This window comes from Gossypium raimondii, chromosome 11 (assembly GCF_025698545.1).
Source record: "Gossypium raimondii isolate GPD5lz chromosome 11, ASM2569854v1, whole genome shotgun sequence".
NCBI lineage: Eukaryota > Viridiplantae > Streptophyta > Magnoliopsida > Malvales > Malvaceae > Gossypium > Gossypium raimondii.
In genome coordinates this window covers 62,519,918-62,536,524 of record NC_068575.1, presented here as the reverse complement: position 1 = coordinate 62,536,524, position 16,607 = coordinate 62,519,918, and the positions used below count along the sequence as shown (strand labels likewise).

Here is a 16,607-nt window from a genome sequence, read left to right as displayed (position 1 = left end):
AACATTCAAGACATTAGTAGCTTTCTTTAACATCATATTAGCAGACAACACGAGTGGTTCGAAAGTGGTGGAATTATTTTAAGAAGATTCATAACCCATGCTTAGGATGAAGAACCTTGGAATATATTAACAATGAGTTCTTAGAAAACCAATGATTTATCCACTAGCATAATTCAGTTTGGTTTGTGTTAGTCATGAATTAACTTGGTCCAAACTAATCCTAAATATCTCATATGGATTGGATATCTTCGATGATCTTGACAACCTTGTAATTCACTCCTTCCAATCCCTTCAACTTAACTTATGCATACATCGTTATCAAAGTACAGCATCAATCTTCGTGGAATAGTTGTCTCATCCCCAAAGAAGGAAATTATCTCATAGTTAGCGTTAGAGGCCACTATTCTACTTAGCCAGATCAACCAACTTCGACCACCTAGTCAAAACGAAACTGATAATAGCTACTACATTGAAGATGCCTTAGTTTACAAAAAATTGGTTACCAAGAGCCCAAAGAAAACATCACCAGACTTCCAACATTCCTTTTGCCTAAATTAGGTTGTGCTTAATTTCGGTTTTGGAAATAAATAACTAACAACCAGCATTTTTTCCTTGCCATCAACTAATGCAGAACTTTTGATGCAAAGATACGTTTGGATCAAGGCAAAGTAAATAAAACTAATGCAGACTTTTACAAGCCACCACCATTTGACCCATCATCCATAAATCTCGAGATGAATTAGATTAAAAGATCGTGCAAAATGTGAGAAAAACAAGATAGAACATATCATGAATCTAATATCATATAGAACAAGAAAAGCCCCAACCAACTAATCCCCTTCTCCCCTTTTCTTTTTAGTCCAGGAGGTTTACAGAGATATATAGACCTAGAGTAGAATGTCTCTTGCAATAAAACCTTTATTAATTTTCTCAAAGTGTTATCCTGTAGTTGAAAAGGAGACCTTTGTTGCTAATCACAGAAGTCTATCCAATTGCTCATATTATTTCCATTCTCCAACCATCTTCCATACATCATCCAATCACTAAAACTTTGCCCTTCTTAACATGCAAATAGTGTACCACTACGATATTTGGTCCACAGAAAGGACCAACAAGCCAATCAAATCAGATTCAAAAAGGGAAATTTTTTAAGTTTTCTATTCTTTCACTCACCAGACAAGTCAATGGATGTATCATACAAATATGATTCCTCAGTTCATATCATACAAAAGCTGTGATGAGCAATACAAACATACAAAACAGAACCATACAAAACAGAAACAACAAAAGCTGCTACAGCAATACAAACCTGCAATCGGGGAAAACATAAAAACAAAACCATGAATACAAATGGAAAGCTAACCTGTAATGAGCAAATCGGGACGACTGCGATGAAGAAGTGTTAGAACAAAGAACCAGTAATGAGAAAAGGGAAATCGGTTAGTGTTGAAACGAAACCATAACCAGCAAATAATGCAGGCAAACAAATAATGAAAAAAAATCATAACCAGCAAGAAACCCTATGCCGATTTACCAAGAAACTGAAACAATCGCAATCGTATTTATAAAAAAAAAATTGCAACAACACCCACTAATGCATGCAGAGAGGAAAGATGCCAAAATGAGAAATGATGACCAGCTGGAGATTACTCGCTTGCCGCTTCAATGCCTCCGGAGATCTGAGACTGTTTAGCAGAGAAATATGCGAAGATGGAAGTCGGGACGGGCTGGAGCTTTGGTTCGCTGGCAGCTTCTGTCGATGCTGGGAGGGAGAGGGTGGGTGGAGATCGGGAGAGGCTTGGGAGGGTAAAAGAGGACCGATTAGGTAATCCTTTCTTTTGGAAGGGATTACAAATCGGCGCTGCATAAGGGAAAACGGGGAATTCGTGCGGAACGTAATAGGCCCGTATTAGGGCAATACAGCCAACGAAACACAGTAATCGGTGGGGCCACAGATTAGGGGTGTATTGGCTAATCCAATACACCCAACCAAACATGCTCTTAATGTACAAGATTTTCCACGTGGTTGAAAAACCAAATTTGCATTTCAACCCAATATTTTTAAAAAATATATTATTTGGCGTAAAATTTTTATTCCGTAATTAAAGATTTTTAAAGCAAAATATTAATGTAGAGTTAAAATAATAATCCATAATAAAAGAATTAATGATGTAAGGTTGAGATTAAAACCAAGTTTTTGCTTTTTCATTCTCCCATGTTTTCACAAATAAAACCAATTTTAATTTAAAAATCATTTTATTTATAAGGAGTTAGGAGACAAAAACGTTAAATATTTTTTAAAATAAAAAATGCAAAAATCAATTTCCAAACTATATTTTTCTTCCAAAGGCTGAGCTATCTGGTGATCATCAAAAGTTGAAAGACCTTTGCGGTTGATGAGCCGCCAAACTAATCCATGGCGTTGCTCTGGATTTACTCACATTTTACCTACCTTCCATGATTCAGATATTATACGCAATACAACCCCAATATTAAGAGAAAATATACAAAGATTTGTTGAAACCCAACCAAATCAATTAAAATTCTTCTCCCATTGTGTAAATACAGTGACATGTCAAAGAAAAGAAATTTAGGATTGTACCTTTTTTGAATTGAAATTTGATGGTGATGATTTTTCCAATTGTTCAGCATTCCTATTTTCTTTAATTATGCTTCATCAATGTTAAATTGATACAATAAAATTTGTATATGCTTAAAAATGCCTAATATAATTTACTCTCCTTTTAATTACTATTTAAATATAATTTTTTCATGAGTATTTTGTGGTTGAAAAACAAAATTACATTTCAACCACATAGGAAGGGTTAATATATGTAAATGTATCTAAATTTAACAATTTATATTTATTTGATACCTGAACTTTTTCTTTTCGAACCTAAATGGTACTTGAACTTGAAAACTATAAGCCAACATGGTACCAGTGGCGAAGCCACTAAGAGACCCTAAAATGCTAGATTTTTAATTTAGGCCCTTTATAATTTGATTTAATATTTTAAAAATTATAAATATAAAGACTATTAAAATGATGAAATTTCAAGCCGCCTATACTGTTCAATTTATAATCTTTTATCATGTCGTAACATAATCGTATTTAGAATATTTTATATTTATAATGAAACTTAAAATATTTATATATTCATATTGTTTTATTTTATTTTCATTTCAGGTACATACGATTTTTATTATGTTGCGTCTTGTATTACTTCAGCTTACAATAATATTTGCTAGAATATCTTGATACTGTAAAAGGCATATCTAGTGTTAAGCCTATCTACAACCGTAGCTATTATAACTATAAATATTAATTATAGTAACTCTAACGTACCATTGGACCATCAAGGCTGCAAGTAGATTAACTTTTGCATAAGTTTCATGAATCGGGCAAGTTTAAGTGGATCAAATGAGTCTCATTTATTCAATTAACTTCTATGAAACATTCCGTGTACATTCGTCACAGGCTTTGATCCGTGGCTCATAACACTAGTATATATATTTCATTTAGAACATATTCATACTAAGTCTTTAATTGATACTTCAATAAATATATAAAAATAGATCTTATACATCTACTGATTCATTCAGTAATTGAATCAAACCGCCCATGATTTCATGAACTAATTAAAAAGTTAAAAAACTAACAAATATCATTGTAAAAATATTTTTATTTTTAAAAATGTTTATATAACATTTTACATGCGATACAATTTAAATCTAACACACACCATATATAATGTCTAATGGCTCAACTTTACTATTTGAACCAAAATCTTATTTATCTCTTACATTTTTTTCACCCACGTACATAGTCACATAGCATATCATATTTAGTTTATGGGTATGTAAAACCGAACACATTCATTGGTATTGCTCTAAATTAGGAAGTCGTGCAATGGGTATGGCAACAAGGGATTCTGCTTTCTTCAAAACAATCCCAAATTTGTCTTCTAAACCAGGCTTGGTCCCCTCCAATAATCCCCATTGAAATGAGTGCACCAAAGAGCCCACGAGCAGCGCCACCATTTTCTCCGCCATTGAAACCCCAACACAAATCCTTCTTCCTGACCCAAATGGAAAATACCTGAAATTGTTGCCTCGATAGCTCATGTCGGATTCCAAGAATCTCTCAGGCTGAAACCGAAGAGGATCGTCCCACAACTTAGGATCCCTTTGCATGGCCCATGCATTAATGAAAACCCTGCAATCTTTAGGGATAGTATATCCACCAATAATGGAGGTTTCACTGGGCACGTGAGGCAATAGCAATGGAACAACCGGGTGAAGACGAAGTGTTTCCTTTATGACAGCATCCAAATAGATCAGTTTGGGTATATGACATTCTTCCACCACAGTCTGGTTTCCAACCACCATATCTAATTCCGCAACGAGTTTTGCCATTTTATCTGGATGACGTAACAATTCGGTCATTGCCCATTCTGCAGTAGTTGGTATTGTATCCGTACCTCCGACCATCATATCCTATGAGATATGAAGATTAATATTGTAAAATGGAAATATCGGTAGTTTTGTGATACTAATTAAAGTTACTTACCAGGAGCAAAGCTTTCACTTCGGTGATGGATAAAGAGCTTTTATCATTTCCTCGCTGATGTAGGTCTAACAGTTGCTGCATAAAATCCTTGCTAACTTTTTTCTTTTCTTTTCCATCATCTCCAATGTTTATTCTGTTATTTATCACCGATTCAAAAACCCCATAAAACCACGACAAAAGATTCTTTGCTTTGGATTCAATTCCTTGTATATCAAATGGGGCAAGAACTGGGAAAAGATCAGAAAGATTCGGTGCAGCAAATGTTCTTACAAACTCATCCAACCGTTTCCTCAACTCAAACAAATCCTTGCTTTGTCGTTCCTCTCCAATCAAGTTTGATGGATCATCACCCCATAGCGTACTCATCATCACTCGTAGAGCAGTTGCTGATAATTGTTCATCAATGTTAACTATGGAACCGACTTTTTCGTGAATCTCCTTCACCATTCGTCGTACCTCACGTCGACGAAGCATGTAGCAAGCATCTAAGCCTTGTTTGCTCATGATTTCACGCATAACAAGCTTACGCAGTCGGTTGTAGTCGGGGCCATTGGATCTCCATGCAATGTCGAGACCACCAAAAGTGCCGGCTACGGCGGCTGCTGGACTATCACGGTTAGCGAAGATGGCATCCTGGTCTTTAAGGACCTCGTTGGCAAGTGAAGTTGAGTTTATGCCTATTACAATCATTCTCCCCAAGCGAAGTTTGAAGATGGGACCATAGATTCGAGACAGGTCTAAAAAGTAACGGTGCAATTCGGGTTGGATGAAGGGAAGATTTCCTATTATAGGCAAGCCTAGAGGACCAGGTGGTAGAGGCGGATTTATTTTTTGAATTTTCATAACCCACCACCACCACCATGCACAGCAGAAAATTGCCAGCGCCGCCGCCATAAGAGGAGCAAATCCATGGGCATGGATGCAACCCCATGACCAGCCTTCGCAACCAAGAACTGCTAGGTTATTGTATAAGTTAGACATATTTGTTTTCGATGATCAAATGTAGGGAAAATGGAGTGATATATATATAGAGCGACTACATGTATAGATAATAAAAAAATATACAATTTAAATTGACATTAATTAGTTTTCTACAACCTCATTAATATTTAATATTGACTTTCTCCTTCTGCCATACCAAACCCGATCCAAGAAAATTTGAGAAGTTGGATATAGACTTACAACGGATGCATTGCACGATTAATAGAGAATATAAGTTAAAAAACTTTTACTTCGAAATCTATTTTTTATTTAATTTATAATTAATTTTAAATCTTTATTATATAAAAATAAATATTTTATATTTAAAATAATAGCATCCTTAAACCTCTTTAGCATGGGCATAGCTAAGGCGCTGGCAGGGATTCGTCTTCCTAAAATAAAAAAAATGAAAATTTAGACTTTTTAAAATTTTAAAATAGTAAAGTTAAAATTACACTTTAATCCCATTAAAAATGATAAAAATTTAATTTAATCTTTTAAAAATTATAAAATAGTAAAATTACATTTTTACTATCTTTAAACAAAAATTTGAAATCCCCCTTGATCTTCAGCCAATTCCCGTCCAATTTGTCTACCAAAAAAAAGTATTATATATATAATCACATTGTACACTGCTATAAGATGTTGAAAAATTAGGGTTTCAAGGGCTTCTAGACCTATGTTCAAAAAAAAAAAAAAAGGGTCTGTAGACTTTGTCCCTTGTTCGTTTTTGAAGAGTTAGCTAATTTGCAGACGATTTCTTTTGTGTTTTATTTACTGATTTTGTAGTGTTATTGTGTATAAATTAATTAGAATAAATTTAAAAGAGATTTTTATTAAAACTTGGGATATCAAGGTTAGGATCTAAGTTTTTTAGATTTCTTTCTTCATTCGACTAACTTTAATTCCTTACTTATAATGTGCATGTCATTATCAAATTGTTGAAAGTTATGTTTGAAGATTAGGCTCTATCAAAATGAAATTTCATTCATGACAAATTAAAAAACATCATATTTAGAGTCGTTTAAAAATTGGGTTTGGCCAAGGAAACGAGTTTTTGAGTTAAATTAAACCAGTTCAAACCTTCAAATTTTTTTATGCATATTTAGGGGTTTTTATATGTATTTTAACTGTTCAAATATCCAATTATGTGTAAAAAAAAGGTTTAATTGCTTTTTTTAAAAATAGGTTCATATTGGGAGAACCAAAGAGATTAAAGATATTTTATAAGGGTAACACACTTATGATAAGGCCATTGGACGAGCATGCATGCATGCAAGACTCAGTATCAAATAACCCAGAATCAAGAAATTTCCTTCCTCACAAATAGTTCTAAGGTCTAAGCATGCAATACAATAAACACGTGAATTTCTTCAATCATAACCTAAGGGTGTACCAGAAATTACCAGTAAACTGGTACAAACGTAGGTGTTAGCTAGACTCTGCGAACCCTCTTCAATGAAGCTCTCTACACTAAAGTTTATATACTCATGCAACGTAGACAAGGTTTAGTGGGAAAATCAGATAATTTCACTAGCACCATTGATTCCTGTCATTAAATGCACTTAACAAGTTTTAAGTCCAATCCTTTATAGTATTCTAGTTCAGTTCTAACAAGGAATCAAACAAACCCCAAAATGACTAACTAAGTCATCATAATATGCACTAAATATAGAAATAAAACTAGAGAATTCCTACTATTATTTAGTATTCTACTACTTTTTTTTTTCTTAATTGAAGAAATAATTGGAAAATAAAACAGCAAGTACAAAAATGAGTAATAACCCCCAGTAGAGACTGGTACTTTTCAATTCAACATTTTGTTCGTTCGGGTTTGATTGTGTCATAGCTCTATAATTAATTCGAATTAGGTTTATCATTGGATGAATTGCATTGCTGATATTGACCCCAAAAAAGAAACAGTAGGTACAGCTAGTCCGTGAACAACCAACCATCGCACTGTAAAAATTGGATAGGTTTGATCTATGGTCATTGGGTCCTCTTAAAAAGATGTACTAAATTCATCGAGTTGTTCAAAAGAATCAAAAAGGCCAGTTATTAATGGATCAAATTGTGAACTTAACAAGTTCTCCCAAAACATCTGGGGTGGGTGAATACTTAACAGAAGATTCTGCCAAACCCTAGAGTTTGCAGATACATAGAGTTCGCCAGTTGGCGAATCCCATAGAGTATACTACTCCGCCAAAATAAATACTTTACTTACTCAATTCTACTCTTGACTTAACCAACTTATACGCCAAACAATAACGTGATATTAAGTCTCCGTCGGGCGGGCTGTTACACCAAGCTTATTTTTTAAGTAAATTAATGTAAATATAGAATAAATAAATTAAAGAAAATAAATCACTTTTTAATGTTAATGTAAAAAGTAATAGAAAAATCCTTAATATCGATTATAAAAATTACAAGAAGTAAAACTACAACAATTAAGGAATAACTTTTATAAAACAAAATTAGTATTCAAAAAATTGTTGCAGACATGATAAATCAAATCACTGGCATTCTAAAGTTTATTAACCTTATTTTTTACTTCATATCTTTTTACTTGCACCAACATACTTTATTCTCTAATTTGTCACATTAAAATAGTGAAAATGAATTCCGATGAAACAATTGTAATGAAAGGTTGTGATCACAACAATGAAAAGGTTCAATTGATTTAAACAATACAATTAATTTGTATATGTCATCAAATGAAGTGGAGGAAAAGTAAACAGTCAATAACAACAAATTAGTCAAGAAAAATATCACAATTATAGTAACCGCCATTCAACTTAAGCCACAAAAATTCAGCATGACATTATAAAAGTTGAATCAAATTTAATGCATACCAGTCAATGGTTTCATTCAAACTATCCACAGTGATACTATGTCGCGCTCAACTTTTCTTTTTATTAATTTTCAAGTATAAATATGGTTATACGTACGAATACTATGTTAGTAAACAAAGGCTGCTAAAATTACTAAAGACTGTAGCCTCTACGCATGGGTCTGCATGCTTTTTTTCAGCATCTTATTTTATTATTCAAGTTTTGGACAATCTTTTCAAATACATGATTCAATATCACAATTATATCAATAATCAAGATTTCTTTAGAAAAATTATTAGTTAAATAAGATTTTTAATTTTTTTTTTTGCCCATGTGCTAGACTTAGTGTATTGAAAGTCTCTCTTAAAATTTAGAGAGTGACATCTACCTTTTAGTCTTAAGAAAGATTAGAGATAATTTATTTAATAGACGTATATAATAACTTTATGTTCGTTTGTCATTACATTTAGTACACAACAGTAAATTAGTCAACATTAAAAACACAATTAGAGTGACCATTCAACTTAAAACACAATATGTCAACATGAATAACATCATAAAAGTCTAAGTCTATCTCCAACAACTTAATTTAAGGAAAACAATCCACAATTGTATTAAACTCTAATATTTCAATTTACTATTTCCACATAATACTCACAAAAAGTAATATTATTTTAGTTAATGAGTTTAACAATTATTGTGTCACTTAGAGACTAAAATTTTAACATTTGAAAAGTATAATGCCTAAATGATCAATTAGAGAATATGAACAAAATTTATAATACGGATAAATACTAAAATTATACATGAACTTAGGTACAATGTACAATGTTATACATCAACTTTAATGTGATGCATTTCTATATATCAAACTGTAATTTTGGTTCTCTTTTCATATTTCACTAACCATGTTATCTATGTGGCACACATTTTCGTTAAATCATGACATTTTATTAGGTTCAAAGAACAAATAAACATATTTAAATATTTCCACTTAGATCTTCATTTTCATAGGAAATCTTTTTTTAACCTAGGTGAAAATAATTTAAATTTTTTAATTTAATAAAATATCATGCCAATAATTTACACATGATTTGCTAGTAACTGTATTTAGATGAATAATAGAGAACAATTTGGATATAAAAAGAATGCACTAAATATTCTAGTATTATTAACTTGCCTGAATCAGTACAAGAATAGAATTTATATACTTGGGAGTGACTAACTGCTGCTAACCACTCTACTAACAATATGCCAGTCTATAAAACAGATTATTAACAAACTAACATATTCTTATACTCTAAGATTCACCCAGCTTCTCAATAGGTAAGACTTGAAGCAAACTACGAAATCGATTAAAAATAGAGACAGATAAGGGCTTTATGAGAATGTCAGCAACCTGGTCACAGGCTGGTACCTCACCTACAACGAGCGAACCATCAACCACCTTTCGCAAACAAAAAATAGATCAAGCTCAACATGTGTGTAAGACCAAATTGGCAGCAACTGCTACTGCACTAGAATTGTTACACCAAACAGCAGGTGGATCGGCAGAATGTATTTGTAATTCCGTTAGTAGAGAGACTAACCATGTAATATCACTGGTAGCTACAGCTAGAATCCGATATTCAACCTCAGCAGTTGATTGAGAAACAACTTGTTGTTTTTTAAAACACCATGAAATAGGCGTATTACCAAAATACACACAATATCCTGTCATAGATCGACAATCATCAAAATCTAATCCCCAGCTGGCATTAGCATAACCAACTAAAGACATTCTGTCGGATGGACTAAAAATTAGCCCATGATCAATAGTACCATGTAAATACCTCAAGATTTTTTTTAAGGCAACCAAGTGAATTGTAGTAGGTGCATGCATGAATTGACATACACAATTCACGGCATAGGCAATATCAGGCCTGGTTAAGGCCACATATTGAAGTGCATCGACAAGGCTTTAATATTCTGTAGGATCAACAAGACGATCTTCCTCATCTTTAGACAATGCAGACGAACTAATTATCAGTGTGTGAACACTCTTTGCATTAGTCAAGGAACTTTTGTCAAGTAGACCCTTGATGTACTTGCGCTGGCATAAGTAGAGACTTCTAGTGGAAGACCGAGTGACTTCAATGCCTAAGAAATAGTGAAGGTCTCCCATGTCCTTAAGAGAAAGCTCGTTATGTAATTGCTGAATAAAATTATTTATACTGTCAACCGTACTTTCCACAACAATAATATCATCTACATAGACCAAAACATAAATGACGGACTCGGTTGTTACTCGAACAAATAGAGATGCATCGGATTTGGACACGAAAAAATCAGTAGAAATAAGAAAACGTTTCAATTTATCAAACCAGGCGTGCGGAGCTTGTTGCAACCGGTATAATACCTTTTGTCAGACGAGTCTGACACACCAAGTGCTCACCAACCAGACCAGACTGAACATAACCTAGAGGCTGTTGCATGAACACTTCGTCGGTGAGATCACTATTTAAAAAAGCATTGTTGACATTGACTTGACGAAGTTTCCAACCACGAGAGACAGCAACCGACAATATTGTTCGAATAGTAGCTGGTTTGACCACTAGACTAAATGTCTCCTTGAAGTCACACTCGAAAACCTATGAACACCCTTTTACCACCAATCGATCCTTACATCGAGCAACAGTCCCATCAGGATTTTTTTTTACTTTGAAGAGCCACTTACACCCAATCACTTTCTAACCTTGAGGGAGTGAAATAAGTTCCTAATTGGAGTTAGCCATTAGAGTATCAAACTCAGCTTAGACTGCTAGTCTCCACTCCTGATCAGCGAACACTTCCTCAATCGTGCGTGGCTCATAGTCAACAGCTTCAACAAACAGATCTAGTAATCATAGTATGAGTATTCCCCAGAAGAACAGATAGAGGAGCCAAAGGAACTATGCTTAGAGTAGACGGGCCACCCTCATCCCACGAGGTTAAGGCCCAAAGCACCTCAAGTGCAGACCCTAACTCGGCCGACGAACCATCCAATATAGACTGTATAAAACTACAGTTAGGAGGAGAAGACGAAACAGTAGCGGATCTTTCGATCGATGCAGGAGGGTGAAAAGAAGCAGGCTGGACAAGAGGAACATGTGGAAACATATGGACTAGATTGAACAATGTCCGTAATAGGTGAAGAAAATAAGAACCGACATTCATAAAAAACAACATGATGGGAGACAATTACATTACCATCTAGCGTGAGACAGTGATAGCCTTTATGTTGCGAACTATACCCTAAAAACGTATATGACTGAAAACGAAAATCTAACTTGTGACGCATAAAAGGACGTAGATAGAGAAAACAACAGTACCCAAACACCCTAAAATGATCATATGTAGGTTTACTACCATGAAAAACCTGATAGGGAGACTGACCTTTCAAGACTGGAGTAGGTAGACGATTTATGATATGAACGGCACTATAAAAAGCATAACCCCAGTAATCTATAGGCTGGATTGGGCTAAGAGTGTAAGATTGGTCTCAACAATGTATGTATGTTTCCACTCAGCAATGACGTTCTGCTCAGATGTATGTGGGCAGGATAGGCGATAAAGTATCCCAAGACTAACCAGAACTGATGTGAATGCATGATACTCGCCACCCCAATCACTTTGAAATCTTTTAATATTTTTCCCAAACTGAGTTTTGACCATTTTTTGAAACTGAAGAAAGCACTCAACTGCTGAGATTTACTATGAATGAGACAAACCCAAGTAAAGCGGCTATTCATGTCGATAAATGAAACATAATACAGATTATTACCACATACAACTGACGTCAGTCTCCATAAGTCAGAGACAACCAAATTAAAAAAATTCATATATTCAGTAGAAGAACTTAAAAAAAGTATTTCAGGATACTTTCCCTTTTGACATGCAATACAAATATTATCAAGGCATATTTATCTGAAACAACTTGACACTTATTGAGAACAAGTTTAACAATCGAGGCAGACGAATGACCAAGTCTGTGGTGCCATAATGCGAAAACATCGTCACCATCATTGCGAGTCTGGAGCCCAGTATTGTGGACAGAAGGAGCAGCGGCAGATATGAACATCAGGAATATGAGGCAACCCAACGCACGGCAAGGAATCAAAATCATAAACACACGCCCTCAGTTTTGTTCACCACGGCACACATGTCCCATTATTTGGGACTAAAACATTACTATTGGTCTCAAGTCCAACAAAATTAGCATTTGGCCCAACGCCCTGTCCAAGACTAGCGGATGCACTGGCTGGCCTACCATGATCATACGACCCAAAATCTTAGCCTGAAGCAATCGGCCTAAAGCACCAACATCATTTGGCCCAACTTGCTGACCCAAGTCTTGCGGCAAGGAAGAACCACCAATGTGGTCATAATGTGGGCCTGATCCAGTAGCGGGTCCAAACACATGGCCTGTCCCATTATCACAATTAGAGACAAAAGGGCTAGAAACCCTAGCATTCGGCTGAGTGGAAACATGGAGGAAATTATTTTGCAAGTGTGGCCATCTGCCCCACAAAGAACCATAAAAAAAATGCGTTGGAGTTGCCACCGAAGAACCAGCATATGGCCTAGGCACACCGAATGGGTCTGGACCACCGCGAGTCGACAGACACCAGCTAGGCTCACCAAAACGCCTTCGCGCGACCCTTGACCAGCACAAACAGAAGATGCAGGCGTCATGGTCAGAGCAAATGAGAACTGCACCCACGAGCAGTAGAAGGAGGACGGCCACCACACATGGAGTCCTCCATTGGTGTCATTGGAGTGGCCTTTACCAAATGTGCATAAAAAGGTACGTCGTTCACCGTGCGAGTTTAACAACTTTCAAACCCTAAAAGCACATCAATCAGCTTCTGTAATGAAAGAATGTTAGACGAGAATGATACCAAGGGTAGAACGACATCATAATATGACGAAAGGCCAGCAAGGATAATTTCCACCTTCTCTACCTTCGGCACCATAAATCTAGACGCCTCAAGTAACACGCAGGTATTATGTATTTTAGTAACATATTCTTTGATAGACATCACACATTTCTTGATCGAGTGGAGTTCATGTTTTATACGCGAAAGCTTGGCTCTAGTGGCAGCGGCGAAGAGGTGATTCGTAATGTTCCAAACCTCACATGCTGATTTGGCAACTGTAAAACAAGATAATAAAGAAGGACTAATCGTGGAAAGTAACCAAGAAGCAAGAAGCTTATCTTGCTGAACAAACAAAGAAGCATCGAGATTCAAAGCCCAAACTCTATCTAGAGAAGAGACAAATCGAGACGGAGTAGGTAACGTCCCTTCTAAAAAACCTAGCAGTTCATACCCTTCAATTATTAATCGGATATGATGTTGCCATTGCACAAAATTTCCTTCATCTAACTTTACCGTATCATGACGAGGAAATGCCTGAACCAACCGATATCCAGAGAGTGATGGACTGCCACGGTCAGCAGTGATAGAATTAGTGGGATTGGCATGGATCAGTAACTAGATTGACCTCCAGGAAATCAGGCAACTGATACCATATTAGTAATTGTATTTAGATGAATAATAGAGAACAATTTGGATATAGAAAGAATGCACTGTACATTCGTATTATTAACTTGCCTGGATCAGTACAAGAATAGAATTTATATACTTGGGAGTGACTAACTGCTGCTAACCACTCTACTAACAATATGCCAGTCTGTATAACAAATTATTAACAAACTAATGTATTCTTATACTCTAACATGATTTAACGGAAAATTGTAGCACATAGATAACGGGGTTAGTAAAATGTGAAAATTGAATCAAAATTAAAATTTGATGTATACAAATGCTCCAAATTAAATTTGATGTATAACATTACAAATTGTATCAAAGTTTATATGTAATTTTGTTATATTTCCATTTATAATAGCACGAGACTAAGAATGATTCATACAAGACTTTTCGTAGGTTGATAAAAATGAGAGGAGATGGTGGAACACCATTTGAGGGAAATCAAAGACAACTTGGAAGATTTTCTTGTAGTCGGCCTTAAACTTTTGATTTTTTCCTACCCTAAAAAAGGAACAAAAGTGATACAATGATATGTAAGAAGAATTTAAGGTTATTATCGTGAATTTATGGTACGAAAGAAAAATATTCAAAGAATAAAATGAAGAGAATCGTACTAATATCCACCTTCAAATTGCACATATATATTACTAACAAATATTCTCATTTTTTAAATTTCTTATATATTAAGAAAAAAACACGTATCACAGAAATATGTTAGACAGAATTATTTAATAAGATTTATTATAAAGTTTGACTAAAATAAGGGCAATTCTGTATGTATCCAACCTTCAACCAACACATGCAAATTGTGATAATGATAATAATCAAAAGATATTGCAGTATGAATCATAAGCCCGCAAATCAATTCATTTCCTTCCTCTCTACCGAGATGTTCATACATCAAATATCATCTCGATTCTATTCAAACTATAAACTTTAAATTTTGCTCAAATCTCCTCATACTATAACTTTTGTTTAATTACAATTTTAGTTTACTACCATTATATTTGTTTTTCCTTTTATTAAATCTATGACTTAATATATATTTTCATATTTGAATATATATATATATATATATCATAAACTTGAAAACGAGCCGAGCTTTGAATATTAGAATCTAAACTTAATTCATATTTTAAACAGCCTAAATTTTATCCAAATCCATTTTTAAATCTTAATATTTTTACTTAAATCTTCTCCAATTTCGAAAGAACTTTCAAATTTAAACGAGTAACCCAATCTTTGAATAGTTCTACTGTCACAGCCAACTTAGATATTTTTTTTACTCAAAAGTCAAGAAAAGATTCTTTTAGTTTTAGAGATGAATTACATTTTGTCAGAAAAACTTTTGTATTATTAACCAAAAAAAAGGTTAAATCAGATTTTGAGTGGAGACTTTTCTTCGACGGAAATTGCAAATTACTTTTTATATCAACGGAACTTAATTTTTCAATTTGTAGGGACGAAAGCTTGCGTCACCACCAATTTCGATGCCAATAACATTTTTGGAGAAAAAATTAAAAGAATTGGAGGGGCCAAAGGTAAAAAAAAATTAAAATAACTTAAATTGAATTTTAAATTTTTTAGAAGGGCCAAAATTAAAATTGTTCCATTTAAACCAAAACTAAAAATAATTAAATTGAACAATTTACACTTAGGCGGCACTAAAATTATAATTATGCCATTAAGACTAGTGGTGAGGAGTGAGGACCTTGCACCTTGGGAATAAGGTGAGAAAAAGTCATGGGATAAGGGATTGGAAAACGTTGTTTTTACTTCATTTTCATTTCAATATATAATATTACATATAACAAAGACTTTTCTAATTTGGTACTTGTATCAACTACACATATATTGTCACATGGGTTATTAAGTCAATGTCATTAAATTGTTAATGATCCAATAATCTTTTCGTTAAAAATACAATATTTTAATTAAATTTGAAAGATTAAATGTTGAAATAAAAAAATAAAACTAAAGTGACACAAAAATAAACATTAACAAAATAAATTTATTATTATGCCTAAAATTAATTGTTAATAAAACTTATAAATTTATAGGTCATTAATTTGCATTTTAAGATCAATTAATAAAATTAAAAATTAAAAAATAAAATAATTTCTGTAAAATTTATTGTTTTTGTTTATAAAGTTAAAATAAAATGAAGCCTTATGGTCCATATCATATGCTCGTTACGGCCGTATGATCCAATATTTGCAGGCCAAGATGACCCAATTACCTTCCATATACTTTAATGGGGTCCAATTTGTGCATTTCACTTTCTAATTTGCCCCAATATCGTATTTGCATATTTTATAAAAGGATTATACTAAAAATGTTGAGCCACAGATTTGGGTCGATTATCTACACAAGTTTTATGTTTTGTTTGTAATCATTTTTAATTTAACATATCTAACTTTTATGCTTTATCATGTAATATCATAATCATATTTATATAAATTTCAAATTATTTATACATTCTTTATTTTATTTTCATGTCTATGTCGTGTCTTAGCTACAATCATTGTGCCAATAACATTTGCTAGAAAATCATGATACTATAAAAAATCCAAAAATGGTGTCTCTTGATTCAAATCCATTCCATAAACAAAAGGTAATACTAATTGGACAGTCCAACATATAAAAAGAATGTAT

General features: G+C 33.8%; 1 protein-coding gene across 1 annotated transcript; it reads right to left on the bottom strand.

The window, feature by feature from the left end:
* Nucleotides 1-3,665: 3,665 nt before the first annotated feature.
* On the bottom strand, nucleotides 3,666-5,551 carry LOC105801753 (carnosic acid synthase). Its single transcript, XM_012633020.2, has 2 exons — nucleotides 4,571-5,551; nucleotides 3,666-4,497 (listed from the first exon to the last, which is right to left on the bottom strand). Exons 1-2 carry the CDS (start codon nucleotides 5,549-5,551, stop codon nucleotides 3,877-3,879), a joined length of 1,602 nt encoding a protein of 533 aa, XP_012488474.1. The 3' UTR covers nucleotides 3,666-3,876.
* Nucleotides 5,552-16,607: the final 11,056 nt, after the last annotated feature.